Source organism: Accipiter gentilis, chromosome 14, assembly GCF_929443795.1.
Source record: "Accipiter gentilis chromosome 14, bAccGen1.1, whole genome shotgun sequence".
NCBI lineage: Eukaryota > Metazoa > Chordata > Aves > Accipitriformes > Accipitridae > Astur > Astur gentilis.
Genome location: NC_064893.1, coordinates 24,596,296 through 24,611,166, shown reverse-complemented (window position 1 = coordinate 24,611,166; position 14,871 = coordinate 24,596,296). Strand labels below are relative to the sequence as shown.

General features: G+C 51.4%; 2 protein-coding genes and 1 long non-coding RNA gene across 4 annotated transcripts in view; 2 read left to right on the top strand and 1 right to left on the bottom strand.

Annotated features, from left to right (window-relative positions):
* Positions 1-471: 471 nt before the first annotated feature.
* Positions 472-3,339, top strand: LOC126045451 (uncharacterized). The gene is made up of 3 exons (XR_007508085.1): positions 472-884; positions 2,154-2,641; positions 3,237-3,339. It is a non-coding gene; the product is annotated as an uncharacterized LOC126045451 (long non-coding RNA).
* A 2,997-nt stretch (positions 3,340-6,336) lies between these two features.
* Positions 6,337-14,672, bottom strand: LOC126045450 (sterile alpha motif domain-containing protein 1-like). Its single transcript, XM_049816613.1, has 2 exons — positions 13,910-14,672; positions 6,337-11,618 (listed from the first exon to the last, which is right to left on the bottom strand). The coding sequence occupies exons 1-2, from the start codon at positions 14,549-14,551 to the stop codon at positions 11,205-11,207; spliced, it is 1,056 nt and encodes a 351-aa protein (XP_049672570.1). The 5' UTR covers positions 14,552-14,672; the 3' UTR covers positions 6,337-11,204.
* KCNB1 (potassium voltage-gated channel subfamily B member 1) overlaps positions 13,501-14,871 on the top strand; it is a 131,372-nt gene continuing 130,001 nt past the window's right edge. The window contains exon 1 of one of the 2 annotated variants that reach the window (XM_049816611.1): positions 13,501-13,781. The gene's annotated coding sequence lies outside the window, so the exon portion shown is untranslated. Of the gene's footprint in view, positions 13,782-14,079; positions 14,171-14,871 lie in introns of those variants that run through there. The other variant, XM_049816612.1, reaches the window with a different exon arrangement.

Here is a 14,871-nt window from a genome sequence, read left to right as displayed (position 1 = left end):
GGGGCCAACTCTACGGCAGCGTAAACCCTGGTAAGTGTGGTGTGTGAGGTCAAGAGACCCACTAATAACGGGTTTGATGGTCCTGCTCCATTCAGCTTCGGTGTGTGGGCTCTAAATACTGGTTTAGCTCAGTGAAAATCCTCAGACAGGTTGGTCTGAAAGAAAAAATCCCTTAGCAAGAGTGGAAAACATTTAACTGCTGAAGCAGCTGCTTCCCTGCTGCAGCTTTGGCCGTGGTGGGCGAGAGGGGACCATAGCCGCTTTGGGGCTGGGCGAGGCGTAGAGCTGGGCAGGGACGGGGACAAACCGCGCCAGAACATCACATCAAGATCACTCTGTGTAGGGGCTTGTTGTTCGTCAAAGGAAAGCTTCACTGAAGGAGCTGCCCTGTTTTTGTGAGCTACTCTATTTTTTTTAACTTCACAAATGCTGTCCAAAGAACTGTCCCCTCCAGAATATTCCTTCCTGTGACCCCCTGCCGCTGTCCCATCCCCGTGAGCATCAGGAGACTGCAAAGGATCGGTGGACACGCACCGCATGTCAAGCATGAGCTGGCTGCACCAGGGAAAGATCAAATAGTTGGGATGTGGCATTATTGTCTTTCAGGAACTTAAATACAGCACATTCCTCAATGCAGACAACAACGAGAAAGATTTCTAGAAGGGAGGCTCAGTACTGCAGCGTGCCGTGGGGAGCAGGAGCGAGCAAGTGTGTTGGACAGCCGGCTGCAGCCAGTAGCATCAAGCAGTCAGCGTGCAGCCAGTCTGCAGAGCGCAGCTCACTGCCCCAGCGTGCTCCTGGTGACGGTGACGCTAAGGAATCCAGCCGAAGTCCCTTGGCTTGGGAGGAAGTTCATCACAGAGAAAATTCACAGGATGCCTTCGGTATCTCCGGTGTATGATGATAGCGCAAACCTGTCTGATAAATTTATGTTTATTCCTCAGCAAAGTGTATAGATGCTTTTAGAAATTCATACTTATCTTTTTAATTAAATATTGGGTTTTATACCACGGATCAGGAAGAGTCCCAAACTGCGGGAATTATTTACTGGTGCAATATAGTGGGAGAGCTCCCAGGATCCGGACTCCACTGTAGTGTTGGATTCATTCTGTTAGTGTAGTTAGTGTAATTTCATTCTCTTGGGTTGTTAGAAGGATACTTGGATTGCAAAATAAAGCAGCTGGTTGATATGAAATGCTACGATTAAGGTTTTCCCATAAAATCTTGTTAATCTACAGAGAGGTGCAACCTGCAAATGCTAGATGAATCCCTTATCTTTTTCTTCTCCAATAACAATCTCATCACTGTTAATGTTGTGTAGTTTTTCCCTGATCTGGTCAGTGAAAATAGCTAATTTTCCTGAAATGGCCTTTGATTCCTATTAGAGACCAACAAATGGCATGGAAAAATCCAACCTGAGCAGTTTTAATTTTGGCAAAGTTACAAGTAACTGAATGCAGAATAACTGGGGTGGGTCAAGCAGGTATCATCCAAATGCAGCAATAGAAGGGAGCTTTTCTGAATTGAGTGTTTCATCATTTTAGATGTGTTTTCCTTCTGTTGACCTCTTCTGAATTGGAGTTGAAAGACATCAGGTCACAAATCCCAGGGTTAACAATGAAAGAAACTGGGATGTCACAGCCAGAAAAGGTCGTCAGGGTTCAATATAAATTGAAAATTGAGTAAACCAGCAAGGACTTGCCTTCCATCAGCTGGGCATCTTCTTCCACTTCTCTGCATGTTTGTTGAGAATTGTTACTGTGCTGCTTTTTAACCCAACTAATGTATTGACTAGTCTATTGGGATGGAGAACTGGTAGAAAAAATTGCACTCAAAAAAATACCATTGCTGTACATCAGCTTTGTAGCTGTGAGACTGCAGCTTTGATGCTGAGTGTCTGAGGGTGCCTGGGGGGCTCCAGCATGCCATACAGTCATTTCGAGTAACTAGACACTGGATACACTCAAAGAGAACTCCATCCTGGAGGCATATTTCAAGGGAAAACATAACTGTCAGAATCTATAGGATGTAACTTGCAGTTAAGTTTGCACATTCATCCATTTTCTTGCAAATCTTTGGGTAGATGGGAACTAAATATAGCTAATGGACTCATGAGCTCAAGTACACACAACGCTGTGCTTTTATTTCTACAGAGTGAGCCCCAGGGTCCAGGCAGAGGGTTGATGTTCCTTGACGGCAACATAACAAGTGAGAACTGGAGGGAAGACGCACTGGAGTGACTCAGCATCACGACTGTCCATATAAAGTGCATTAGTGCAATATTTAGCCACTGGAAAAAAGTCCTGTTGGAGTTCAGGCTCCCAACCCAAGCAGTGGTGGCCCAGAAGACCTGCACAGAGCACGACTGGGCGGGAGATGTTCAGATGGGTGTTTAGAAGTGTCTGCTGTGTTTGTGTTGGTGCTCCCCAAGGGTGAGGTGCTGTGCACACCCTGCGTCTCTCAGAGCTGCTGCGGTGCCTTCTTGCAGCACCAGGGAGCTGCTGCCCCGTGCAGCTTTCCCCAGACAGACCAGTTACGTTTGAAGCAGGAGGAGAAGGCAGCTGATTTCATGACCCTTTATTCCAAACCTGGGGACACCTATTTCTCTCTGAGAGCCAAGCAGGACTTTCCAATGCCTTTGGTAAGCCCGGTGATACCTAACACAAAGGCACTGAAGGACTAGGGCTTGTTTTGCCTGTAATTACCAGTGTTTGTATGTGCCCTCCTGCAAGGCACTGGCTGGAAAGTACATCTCCTCCCAGACTGCAGTTTTCCAGCTGCTCAGTGCCGAGACAGCCTCCTGCTCTCTTTTGGGGGTGCTCCTTCAGGGTCTGGAAAGACTGCATTTAAACCTGGAAACTGTGAGCAGGCCAAAGGATTTGCTTGTATCTACAAAGTCACCCCCCTAAAATGTGCTTTAGTCCATATTAGGGCTGGAGCATCACATTTCTCCTGATCAAGCAAATGGTTGGGAGATCTGGTCTCAGATTGCACTGCAAAGACTTGTAAAGCAAACCACTGAAGTTTCTGGGATAGTTCCCCAGACACTGCTGCTTGTTTGTGCTTGTTCCTATCCTAATTAATCTTTTTCCACAGGGAAAGACTTGTTTTAGTCCATTTCTTGCAAAATTGAACTGGTCTTTCTTGCTTTACTAAATTAAAATCCATGAAGATGGGTGCTTTAAGAATAGATACTTTCAGACCTGTTGTTCACATTGTTGATTCTGACTTTACAGCAAGACAACTGGTGCGCACACGCATTGGTACAAGGTGAATGTTCTTCAGTGGGCAGGAAAGAGACACCGAGGGACAGGGTTTCTGATGTCACATGCTCAGCGGTCTGGGACTGCCGGGGTGAGTTGTTGCTGTGCAACATTACTTCAGGTTTTTGCATGGCTGCAGTAGGACACGCTTCTTAACTTAAAGGACCCATTGATGGGTGTTTCTATAGGGACCCGTCAGTGGCCAGTGCCATCTCAGCAGCCATAGAGAAGCGGTGGAGAAGAGCTGCTAGCACCCAGCACGGGGGAAGCAGCACAGCTGAGCTATCCCCAAGTCATTGTTACAGACGCTTCAAGCAAATCTAGTTTTTATTACAGAATAAAATACTTAAATTTATTACCCAGAAGAAACTATGCAAGCTCAAATATTGTGCTTTTTACAATGCATCTTTATTGAATTCCCTTGTCTGCAGTGTTCCTGGGGGCTATTAGCTGCTTTAACTGGAAAAGCAGTCGCTGGGACCCTGGGCATTCGCTCTCAGAGGCAGCATGTTCCCTGCAGCCCCCAGCCCCTGGGATTCACTCAGCCCGCATCAGCCTCCCAACTGCTGCCATCCCTCTCCCTTCCTCCTTTCCTTTGAAAGCAGGGTTCAGAAGAGCAAAGACCAGGGCAGGAAGGGTTTGTGCAGCCACATGTGGCACCCCGGAAGTCAATTCACCTTTTACCAGGACTTTTTCCACAGAAAGGAGAAAAACGCCCATGCAGGACAAATAGCTTTGGCCTAGGAATAAACTGTAGCTGCATTATGGAGCTTAAGATCTATTGAAATGATACTTGTGTTGCCCTTGGTAATCAGAAGCGCTGAATTGCTGCTTGGCTTCCCTAAGAGCTCCCTGCACAGCCCTTCCCGTATCAAAGGGATTGGTCTGGGCAAGGCAGGCAAAGATCGCCCGCACACACGCTGGGCTTGAGGAGGAGGTTTTGATGTGTTGCTGAGCAGAGGTATTTAATTAACCTCCTCTGTTGATTTTGATGGAGAACCAGCTTCACTTTTTATGTGCAAGAGAAAAAGACATTGTCTGAAGAGCAGCCATCTGTAAGGTGGCCAAACAAGTGCTGGGATGGGCTCGGTTTGCTCACCTCTGGTTTTCCAGCGCAAGACTGTGGTTGAACCTTTGCAAACAGGCCAGAAAATAGAGGCGGGGTGAGGGAGTTGAAGAAAACTGGAGAACATCTCCACGTGTCTTATGTTCCCCCAGCACTCAGGGTGATACGGGAGGTGTGCGAGGGGTGGAGAAACACCTCGTTCCTTCCAACAAGCAAGCAATGGCCTCTGAGCAGAGACAGCGTGTGCAGAGGACTCGCTTTGCATTGAGATTGAAGAGGGAAGGTGGGTATCCCCTAACATCAGCTGTCAGGGCAGAGGATATCAGTGTTTCTAGCTGTGGTGATCCCCAAGGTGGAGATGCGAGTGAGTGACCCCTCAGCAGCCTTACATAGCCCCCACGGGCCAGTGGCTGCCCGGGGCTATGGCTGGGTGCTCTGCCGCCTTCTGCATCCCATCAGGAGCGAGGAGGTGGGTTGAAAACGCGGGCTAAGCTTGAACTTGCAAGGCCATCAAAGGATTTTGGAGAACAATCATGAAATATTGAAATGGCTGCTTGCTCTTCAAACATGACGGTGGGTGAGAAGTTTGGGAGTTTGCTGGGATTTCCCGATTTACTGGGGCGTAACTGCTTGAACTGAGGGCCTTTTAAATTTTACATTATGCTGGCTGGGTTGTTAATATTTAATGTATGGAAAAAGACAAAGGTAGGTAGCTGACAATTCTCTTAAAATAAAAATCTCCATTATGATAACCCTGAGGAGTCTTTGCTATAGTTATTACTTCGGTTACTCGAACAGCAGAACATAAGGGAGAGAAACCTTGCTGTGCCAGGGACTGTGTGAATGGAGTAGGGGGAGTCAGAAGCTTGCAGTTTGAAAGACAGGGAGGACATGGGGACAGGAGTTTGCCCTGAGTTAGTGAAGCCTGTGACCAGGTCAAGTCTTCACATCTCATCACTGCATTTAAACCAGCTCTCCGTGATGTGGCTCGCTGGGCTGGGTGTCCCGGCGCCATGGGTCTGACGTCCTCTGCAGGGCAGCTGTGACTGCCATGCTGCTGCACAGAACAGGAAAGCTTCCCGAGTTTAGGGTCACGATGCTGCTTTTTAACCCGAGGCCTTTTCTCCCTTTCCTTTTGGACCTTTGCCCTTCCCAGCTGGCAGAGTTTTGAAGAGCAGGCGGGTGGGAGCGCCCAGGACTGCTGCTCCCCAAAGGCACTCACCACCTGCAAAGCTGCAGGAGTTTAGCCAGACCGTGTCTTTGCATCTGCTTAAAACCAGGTGATAATAATTTCTGTCTTCCACATGAGTCCTGCTAAATCCCCCTCCAGAGCTGGCAGGGGCACAGGGAGGGATTTCAAAGGCCTTCCTGCCAGATCCTCTGCCCTTTGCACAGAAGAAGCCTAATGTGCCTTACAGAAAAGCTGCATTGCAACTGTTTTTTGCAGAAAATAAAGCATTCACCAGAGCTCTTAATTCTGAGTTATCATGAGGAATTTGGACAGCAAAATCCCATCTTAAGATAGCTCCATCTTCCAGTCCTCCTCCTGGTCAGCTCCAGATAACTCCTTGCTCCATTGCTGGCTCTTCCCAATCCCGCTCTACTGCTCTGCGCTCCCCATGGGCACTGTGCAATAGCCTGGTGTCAAAATCCAGACCTGCAGCACCCTCCAAGCTGGGCACTGCGGCAATACCCGCTCTGCTCTCAGCATCCTCCACTCCTGCCGAGATGAAGGAAGCAGAGCTGCATTTTTGGTAGGTTATTGCAGTGTTTTCAGTTTGTACGATTACATCCAATTTGTTCTTTTTGGTTAGCTGGTGCTGGGTATTATTCCCCTGCAGAGCTCATGCGTACAGCAAAAAGGGCATGTTTAGAAAAGCTCATTAAAATTCATGGGGAGTAGTGCTGTCCCATGTGAAGAAGTTTAATCCGAGACAGCCTTCGAGAATGGCTTATTGCAGCCTTCTGCATCGCCCACAAACACTTTGGGGAAAAACAGGGAAGGAGAACAGTGTTAGATAAGCTGCTTTAAAATGATCTTCATAATCCTGCAAATTAAAAGGTATTTTATTAAAGACAAGTTACAGATGCAAAATAACCCAAGGAAGGCTGGAAGTGACCCTTCCTAGAGACAATTTATGCTATTCCTGCAGCTGTGGCTGGATGTCACTGAAACCAAAGCTCTCCCCCCTCCAAGGAGCCAGCCCTGTCAGTGGCACAAGACACCCAGCCTTTCCTCTAGGATCTGCCCTCAGGGGAGCTAGGCCCCCTTAGTACTAGAAATAACATTAAGTAGTTGCTTAAAATTAGATTTGTCCCCCTCCATGTCATTTTGCAGCCGTTGGGATGAGGCTTCCTGACCCCAAAAGCAGCTTCAGCTTTCACTGTTGTTGAATGGCACAAAGGAGGGGAGAAGGAAGAGTGTGTTTCCTCAAGGCTTAGGGCAATTGGGATCAGGGAATGGCCAAGAAGGGCTGGGTTCATGCAAGTTTTTCAAATCCTGCCTATTTTCTGCCAGTTCCTCATAACAGATGAGCAACAAAACCCTTAAACTGTTGGGTACCCCCACCAGCCTTATTCTCACGGAGGCGTGCGACTCTTGTAAAAGCTTCTGCTACTGATGGCAGAAGCCTCTGACAAACGTGCTCCCCGTTAGCTGCAATAACAGTGACAAGGCAAACAATCTTGGTAGGAATCACTGAAGTATAGCTCTTAAGATTTAAAGGACGTTTAGCTGCTCATTCATCCCCCACCCCATGCAGCTTTTGACGGGTTGCTTTAATCCTTCTCAGTCTCAATTTCCCTCAGTCTGAAAGAGGATATTACGGTACTTTCCTCCCAGGAACCATCTGAAATTGCTCTCTGACTGCAGAGTCCTTTTAGGATCAGCATATGCAAGAGCAGAGCAATTCTTACTCTCATTATCCTGAGAAAACTCGCCACGCTTCAGGACATTCAAGTGGTGGCATTTTTCCAGCATTAGACCCTGAAGTAGATTTTATCTGTTGGCTGAGTTAGGTGTTTGCTTTGCCTCTAAGGCTGAGCCCTCAGCCTGTGTTTAATAGATTGGGGTTGGGCAAAAGATGGGCTGGGGATGGAAATTGGGTGGCTGTGGGGCAGTAGTGAATCCTGGCAGAAACATGTTCAGGACACAGCTACCTTGTTGCCACAAGGAACTATGTCCCTAACCTCAGGTGGAAGCTGTTTAGGGAGGGGACCTGACTTTTCCTCCTCTGCTGCGAGGATGCTGGGAGCAGCCGCATCCTGGAGTGCCCCTCAGAGCCCTGGCTCCTTTGCAACATTGCTTGTGTTTGCTTCAACCGTGCTGGGAAGATGCTGCCAGGGACTGGAACAGGAGAGCTCCTTAGCAGACCCGGCTGCTAACTATGCCGCTTGGAGTCTTGTTGCCAAAAGCCTTTCCTGAAACAGTCAGGCCAGCATATTCGCTATTAGGGGAAGGTGGACTCATTTCCCCTGCTGCTCTTCCTCAGCACTCCTGCCCTCCGTAGCAGGCAAGGGCTCCCCACCGCCTGTTGCGACACGCTTCAAGCAGGCTGGTTCTCCAAATGCTGGTTAAAGCAGTCGGGCTTCCCCCAAACCAGGGAGAGAAACAGCACCCATTGCCTCTGAATCAGCGAGACTAGTGTGTAAAGGGCAAGGCTGGTGGCACACATGGCAGGATCAACAGTTCCCATTACATCCCTACTTATGTCTTCTCTTCAGATCCGGGGCTTAATTTTGGTGCCTGCATCAGCAGCTGCCCCACCACATCTGCAGCCCCTCGCCTGACTGTGCAAGGGGTTTTCCCCCCCACGGAAGCTCCCCCCATGGCTGGCATCCCTCCGGCAGCTGAGGGAGGCAGCTAGGCCAGAGGGATCCCAGCCATGGGGGGAGCTTAGGGAGGGCAGGTAGGTCCTCCTGCCCATGAATTCCTGGGAATAATACTGTGTCTAGGTCTTGGATCCTGGCTCTCCCAAAAAACTGCCCAGTCTGCCTGCAGTCAGAACGGGGCTGGTGTGCCACAGTCCCCGAAGGGTGTGAATGGCTGCAGGGCTGTTTGCAGTCCTCAGCGGCTGGGCGGAAAGCAGCCTGGATGGATGGGGACTTGATCACCCCTGCGAGAGAGAGGTCACGTCTCCACCACTGCGAAGACTGTCCAACCCCTCTAGCTCTGCTGCCCTCCCTCCTGACTGATGGCGAGGTGACTGACGGGAGATTCCAGCCCTTCAGGGTCTAATAAATCTGCAGTTGCTGAATAATATAGCAAGTCAAATTGCTTTACAGAGCTTGGTGCTTAAAGCTAAATGTTAGATAATGTATTATAGGTGGCTGTTTTTCCCTTGGTGCCAGGCCTGCCTGAATAGCACAAGCCGGGAGGATAAAATGTCCCCCTGGCCCCTCCGCGGGGTGCAGGGACTGGCAGAATGGTGATGCCACCGGTCCCTCCTGGGCAGGAAGGCGACCTGGGGCCCCAAGGATTTGGCCTATGGTATTGACAGATAGGAGAAAATGAATTTCTCTGGTCATTTTGCAAATTCCCTAGCAGATGGGTAATAGGGACAAAGTACACCATTGAGGGCTCTTTATTCCTCAATGAGCAGAAAAGTTTGTGTATTTTTCCTCCTTGAAGTAATAGTATTTGGTCTCAAACCCAATGTGAACAAGACAGATGCAGTCAGGAGGTGATGTTTTACATACCTGGCCACCTTAGGGAATTGGCTGGTGCTTCCACAGCTTTCAGTCAGTGCCCCAGACCCATCCTCATCGAGATAAAAGGAAAGGTGAGTCTGATGGCGGCATCCTTGGAAAGACGAGCTGCGGGGTGTGTGTTTGTGGTCAGTGGGTGCAGAGAGGAGACTTAATAGATGCGTGGGAGGAAGTGCACAGCCTGGCAAAGGCAGAAAGCTGGAGCCAAGGGGGGTGGCTCTGAATGTGCTTTGTGGGAACCTGAACCAGAAACTTCTCTGATGACCAGTTTGCACTGGAGTGTTTCCTGCCCCCTTCCCGAAGGCCAATGGAGCTTAAGGCTGACTAAGCACCAAGAGCCATTTGCAGAGCTGTGCCAGGCAAAGGTGAAAGCTGCAGAGGTGATGCAGCTCTGGTCAGCCCCTCCTCAAGGCAGCAGGAGGGAGGGAAGCCTGCCTGCAGCGGGGAGTGGGGGGTGACTTTGGACACTCCTGGGAATTCAGAATGCATCTGAAAAGTTTAGGTGAGCTGAAAACTTCAACTCTTTACAGGACAGGGTTCCCATGTGGCTACTGTCCTCCCAAACACAAAAGAGGGCTGCCCTCACCTGCCTTTTCTCTTCCAAAGCTGAGTCTTCGGAGTCTTTGCCCTCTGCCAAGGGGCATTTGCTCTGTGGTCCCCTGGTCCCTGTGGAGACCTCTCTGCTCTTCCTCCTTCCATCTCCTGCTTTTACAGATATCCAGTCCAGCAGCTCAGGCCTCCCAGATCCTTTGGTGCTTCTCTGAGGACTCGAAGAGCGTGGCAGAGGTCAGGCCCTGCTTTCGGGACCAACGAGCTGTTATGGACTTATACATACGCAGTTTGGGAAAGGCTTTCTTTCACCGTGGTGAGAAGAGGAGCTGGTATAGGGCAAGAGTGAATGGTGGAGCATGCTGCAGGTACAGGCCAGGGGCCAGGAAAGCTGTGGCTACCAAGGCTTTCCCCCTGCACACAGGGCCTGCTCCCCTGCAGCAGCATACGTTGGCAGCTACAGCTGAACTCCTCCGAACAGGGCTTTCAGCAAGGGAGAATGTGATGATGGAGCCCAGCTGCTGCTGACGTTGCCATCCAAGTTCTGCCTGGGTTTTTCAAGGAGAGCCTTGTCTCTTTAAGGTTCATTTTTGGACTATATTTTGCTGTCTGCTTCCAGTATTTTTCCCTGGTATTCCAGTATTTCCACGCTCCTGGGCTCTCAGTAGCACATGCCACTTCACACTATGTATCTCAGTTCTTTTTGCACTTTTCAACACTTGTTACAGATCTTTGCCAAGAAACCTGATAATTTTTTTTCCCATTTAAGGGAAAGGATTTTGGACTATAGAAGAAAATCTCCATTGTACCTAAAGTGTTTCTAGGCTGGAAAGAATATCCCTGGAAACTAAGGGAATCCTTATGGGTACATAATCGGAAACACTCTGTAATGGAGACAGCTTATTGTCTATGACTGTCTTTCCCACTCACGAGGACAAGTACAAGGCCCCTGGGCTGCAAGAACAATACGGGTTATTGTTACATCTTATAGCTCATTTTAGAATATGAAACCCAGCATCCCCTCAGCACCAGAAACTAGCCAAAGTTTGTGGGCCACCAAAGCTGCTGTGCCCATCTCTGCTGGAAACCCATTGTTCCACATACCATTGCTGTGACAGGGCTGAGCGCTGGTTTACGGGCGAGGAGCCTTCCTTCTCTCACAGTCATTTGTTTCTCTGTGACCAGTAAAATGATGTAAATCAAGCTCCCCTCTTGCTTTGCAGGATGGGCAGGAAGATGCCAGGCCATTGTATAGGTGTGGGTGTTTGTGAAGATGTGATACTTTTCCTTGTGCAGGCAGAGGAGTCACTGCAGATCAGCAGAGGGATATTTCCACATTTAGGCTCAGCCTATTTCCCTGTCATGTTGTAGCACAGCAAACACTGTCTTACAGAGGTTTTCTGCCTGGCAGATGAGATCCAGATATGTATATACCACTGACTGTGAGCCCAGGAGAACATATATTTGCAGTACTCTCCACATTTCCTCTAAAGTACTTGAGGTTTAGGGTGTTTCCTTGTCAATAACTGCTGTAATACCTGGAAAGGAACAGGGTTTGCCACAGACTGCGTCCAAACATTTGGCTGCTTCCACAGGCTGTGGAAATAACAAACCATAAATTAAGTTTGCAGAAGCTCAGTATACAAAAATATCAATTGAAAGGAATATCCAAACCAAGAGTAGGTTGGATAACCTTGGAGAAGAGTGAGCAGGCTGCACATTTCTGCATCCTCAGGCCTGCACTGCCCCTTGCTGACAAGCTTTCCATCGTGGGACAAGAAATGGTGCAGGGAACAGACATCCTGGGGGTGGAAATGTCCTCTCCTCTGCCCACACTCCTGGATCACCCTGGGCACAGACAGCTGGAGGGTCTGCCCTGGGCAGGGCTCCTTCTCGCAGCTTCTACCTGAGACTCCAGTACGATTTTTCAGCACTGGCAGGACTGCGTGGGTGGAAGGGTGGGTGGGCACACAGCAGTGGAGGAGACTGTACTTCCATGATGCCCCTTCATGTGCCCCCCTCCACAGCTGGTTCTCCGGCCTCTTGGCAGAACACATGAATGTCATTGGCAGGGTAGCAAGAGTGATGCAGGAAGATACAAATGCCCTGCTAATAAACCCGAGTTGCCTCTCTCCCAGTGATTTAACTGCATTGAATCTGATGCATCTCCCTGCATTAGGCTACTTGTCATTTTCCCTCCCAGCATCCTCTTCCTGCAGAAGAGCAGCCTGCATTTGTCACAAGGGGAGATAATGTGCCCTGGATGCCAGTGCTAACAAACAAATAACTTGCTCTGCTACAGCACCTGCCAGCTGGAATTTTCAAGGCACTTGGTAATCATTAACAGATTTAGCTTCCTAGCCCCGATCAGAGATTTTCATCTCTGTTGCAAGAGGAGTAAACTAGGGTCTGGAGGTGAAAGAATGAGAAAGTAAGAGGAGAACTGAAGTGCTCTGGGTGCCGCTTGTAGGTTTTCATGGGGTAGGGGGAGCTACTTCAGTGGAGGGCTGGGATTAAGCTGGTCAACAAGTTTTATTCCCAATTCTTCCTCCCACCTCCCCTCTGGGTGATCTTGCTTTTCTATATCTTAATTTCCTCATCTGCAAAAGGAAGGTAGTGACCCAGTTCTCCTTGTAAGAAATTCTGAAATATCCAGATGACATACAGTTGTAGGAGGTACTGGAGAAAAAACAAGCACTGTCTGGGATTTCAGAAAGCTATCTCTAAGGAAGATGTGGACATTCAAACACCAAATATAATAGCATAATATTGACATTGTGTAGGCTGGGCAATGGGAGCCAGGTAGGGGCTAGGGAGAGAAGACTAGAAAGTGGGGAAAAGCAGAAGTGAGAGTCTTTTTCCCTAGTTAATCACATAAAATCAGACACCGGGCTCCTGTTTTAGAAACCTTGTAGTAGGAATTGTCACTAGAGTCCAAGAGCCATGGTCAATCAATGCAAGAGGAGAAAGGGCTAACGAGCATTGCTGCACCTCTGGTACACCAGCCTAAGCAGATGAACTGCATTAAGTGATGCTAATGTACCCATTAAATGGTGCTAATGGAGCTCCAGGCTCCTGGTGAGGTTCATTTTCCCTGTTGGGACTGAAGGAGGAAGGCAAGAAGGATAGAGTGGCAGAGGGATGCTTTGAATGCTGTGCTGTTGCCTGGAGAGTCACCCTTTTCTCCATTTCTGCTGTGTTTTCAGGTTAGTATTATTATTTTAATTATATTTCTATTTTTTTAAAAAATATTTATAGTCCTACTGAGCAGGAGAGATCCACTGCTCTTCCTCCTATCTGCAAATATATGCAACCCTCCTGAGAACAGGCTCTTTGCTTTGATGGGGGGCTGCTGGGGTGAGGATGAGGGTCCCGTTCACTCCTCGCACACAAGAGTGATGTGCAGCCTCGCTGAGCTCAGCTGCTCCTGGCTCAGCAAGCAGGGCCTGGGAAGCGATAGGGGCCCTGCTGGGTTTATCAGCGCTCTCTGCTCATCGCTCTTGTTCTGGCACCGATCCCTGCTCCTGTTTTTACGGGTGATACCACCGGGAGCTGGAGGATGGTGGGAATAGCCCCGTCCTCCTAAGGAGGGATGCTGCGGCTCTCCCCCCGGTGCTAGGTCTGTTCCAGGCGCCTCCCCCGCTCTAAATCAGCCCCGGGGCGGCGGGGCCCGGCCAGGAAAGCGTTAACCTTCCCTGCAATGCTGCATCCCAGCTCACGGTGGAGCTGCCTTCCTCTCTTCCACCCCCAACTTCCAATTCACTCCAAACAACTCCGGGACAGAATTGCAGGGAAAAGCTGGAGGTTCAGACTAGACTTGTTGATCTCCGTTCCGAGGCGGCAGAAGGAAGTACCGGAGCTTTCCTTTGTGTCTGCACGGAGAGAGGGCTGGGGGGGGGGGGGTGGGGGGCGGGGGCAGATGCGGCTTCGGCGTTGACAGTAGGCAGGAGTGAGGAGCCGCAGCCGAGGGAAGGCCTTGGAAAGCTTCCTGCCGAGGGATCCGATTTACCTCGTTTCCCTTCCCCTCCCCCCGGGCTCCGTGGACAGCCGGGAGCGCGGCCGCCATCCCTCCGCCTTGAGGCTGCCCGCGGGGGGATGCGAGCGGGGCCGCCCCTGCTGCCCGCCCCGCCGCAGGATGTAGCCGCCCTCGGCCCCGCACAGCCCCGCACCGCCTCGCTGGGAGCCCGCAGGAGGAGGTAGGTGCGGGCCGGGCTGGGGCCGAGGGAGGGGAGCCTTCCCCCGTGTGCGCCGGGGAGCAGACCCGGCGGCGGCTTGGAGGCAGCGGCGGTATTTCGGTTTTGGGGCCCGGGGGACGAGACGGGACACGCACACACCTGGATCGGCGGGGAGAGGGGCCGAGCCCCCGGAGCTGTGCCGGCTGGGCATGGAGGAGCCGTTCCTTTCTGCGCCGGGGTTTCTCTTCGTGCCATCTTGTGTAAGCAACAGTGCTCAGGGCTGTCACAAGCCCGCCGGCTTTGCAAGGAAGGCTCGGTTTTTTTTTCTTATTCCGATTTTCGTTGATTTCCCTCTTCTGCAGAGGTCGGCGTGGGGTGTGCGGGGCGGCATCCCTGGGCAGCTCGGAGAGGTAGAGTGCGTCGTTAGAGTGGCTGGAAATACCCCCTTTTCCCTTGCCCAGCTCTTTCCTCTGGGAAATTTGCAAGGCTGGAGTTACAAAAAAGCCTCCGCCTCTCCCTGCAGCCTCCACGGCTGGGCAGAGCGCGGGGCGGGGTGGGGGGGGGCACCGCCGGCTCCGAGGAGGGGAGTTGCCCTGGCCGGGTCGTAGGGACACCCGGGGTCCGGCGTCGGCGGTCCGGCAGGGCCCCTCTGTGGGAAGGAGCGGCGGCGGGGCCGGGTGCTCGGGGGACGGCCGTGGCGGGGCCGGTGCGCTCCCGGCCGACCGCTCTGGGACGGGGGACGACGTGCCAGCCCACCCCCGGCTAGCGGCCCGCCGCCTTTTGGGGCGCATTGCTGAGCGGTGCTCGGGGGAGCTCTCTGCCCTCCCGTGTCAGTCAGCAGCTCCCAGCCCTTTGCTAGCAGAGACTCCCGGGACCGTGCCCTGCCTCCGCAGCTCCCCCGGACGGGGTGTGCAAGCGACCCTCCCGGGCAGAGGCGGGGGTCCGCCGGGGGAGACGGGTTGGGGGGGGGGGGGGGGGTGGGTGACACACGGGGACACCCGGCCGCCGCCCGGGGGAGCTCGGCGGCGGCAGCGCCCGGGCCGACACGTGGGAGCGGGCGGCCTTCAGCACCGCGGGCGCGGACAGCGCCCGGCCGGGCGGCGGAGCGCGG

Bases quoted from the DNA above. Each gene is read 5' to 3' on its own strand.
- LOC126045450 (XM_049816613.1), bottom strand. From the start codon at position 14,551: ATGCGCCCCAAAAGGCGGCGGGCCGCTAGCCGGGGGTGGGCTGGCACG. The intron at 11,619-13,909 runs GTCCCGTCTCGT...AAGAGGCCGGAG, and splicing joins GCCGATCCAGGTGTGTGCGT to AACCAGCTGTGGAGGGGGGC.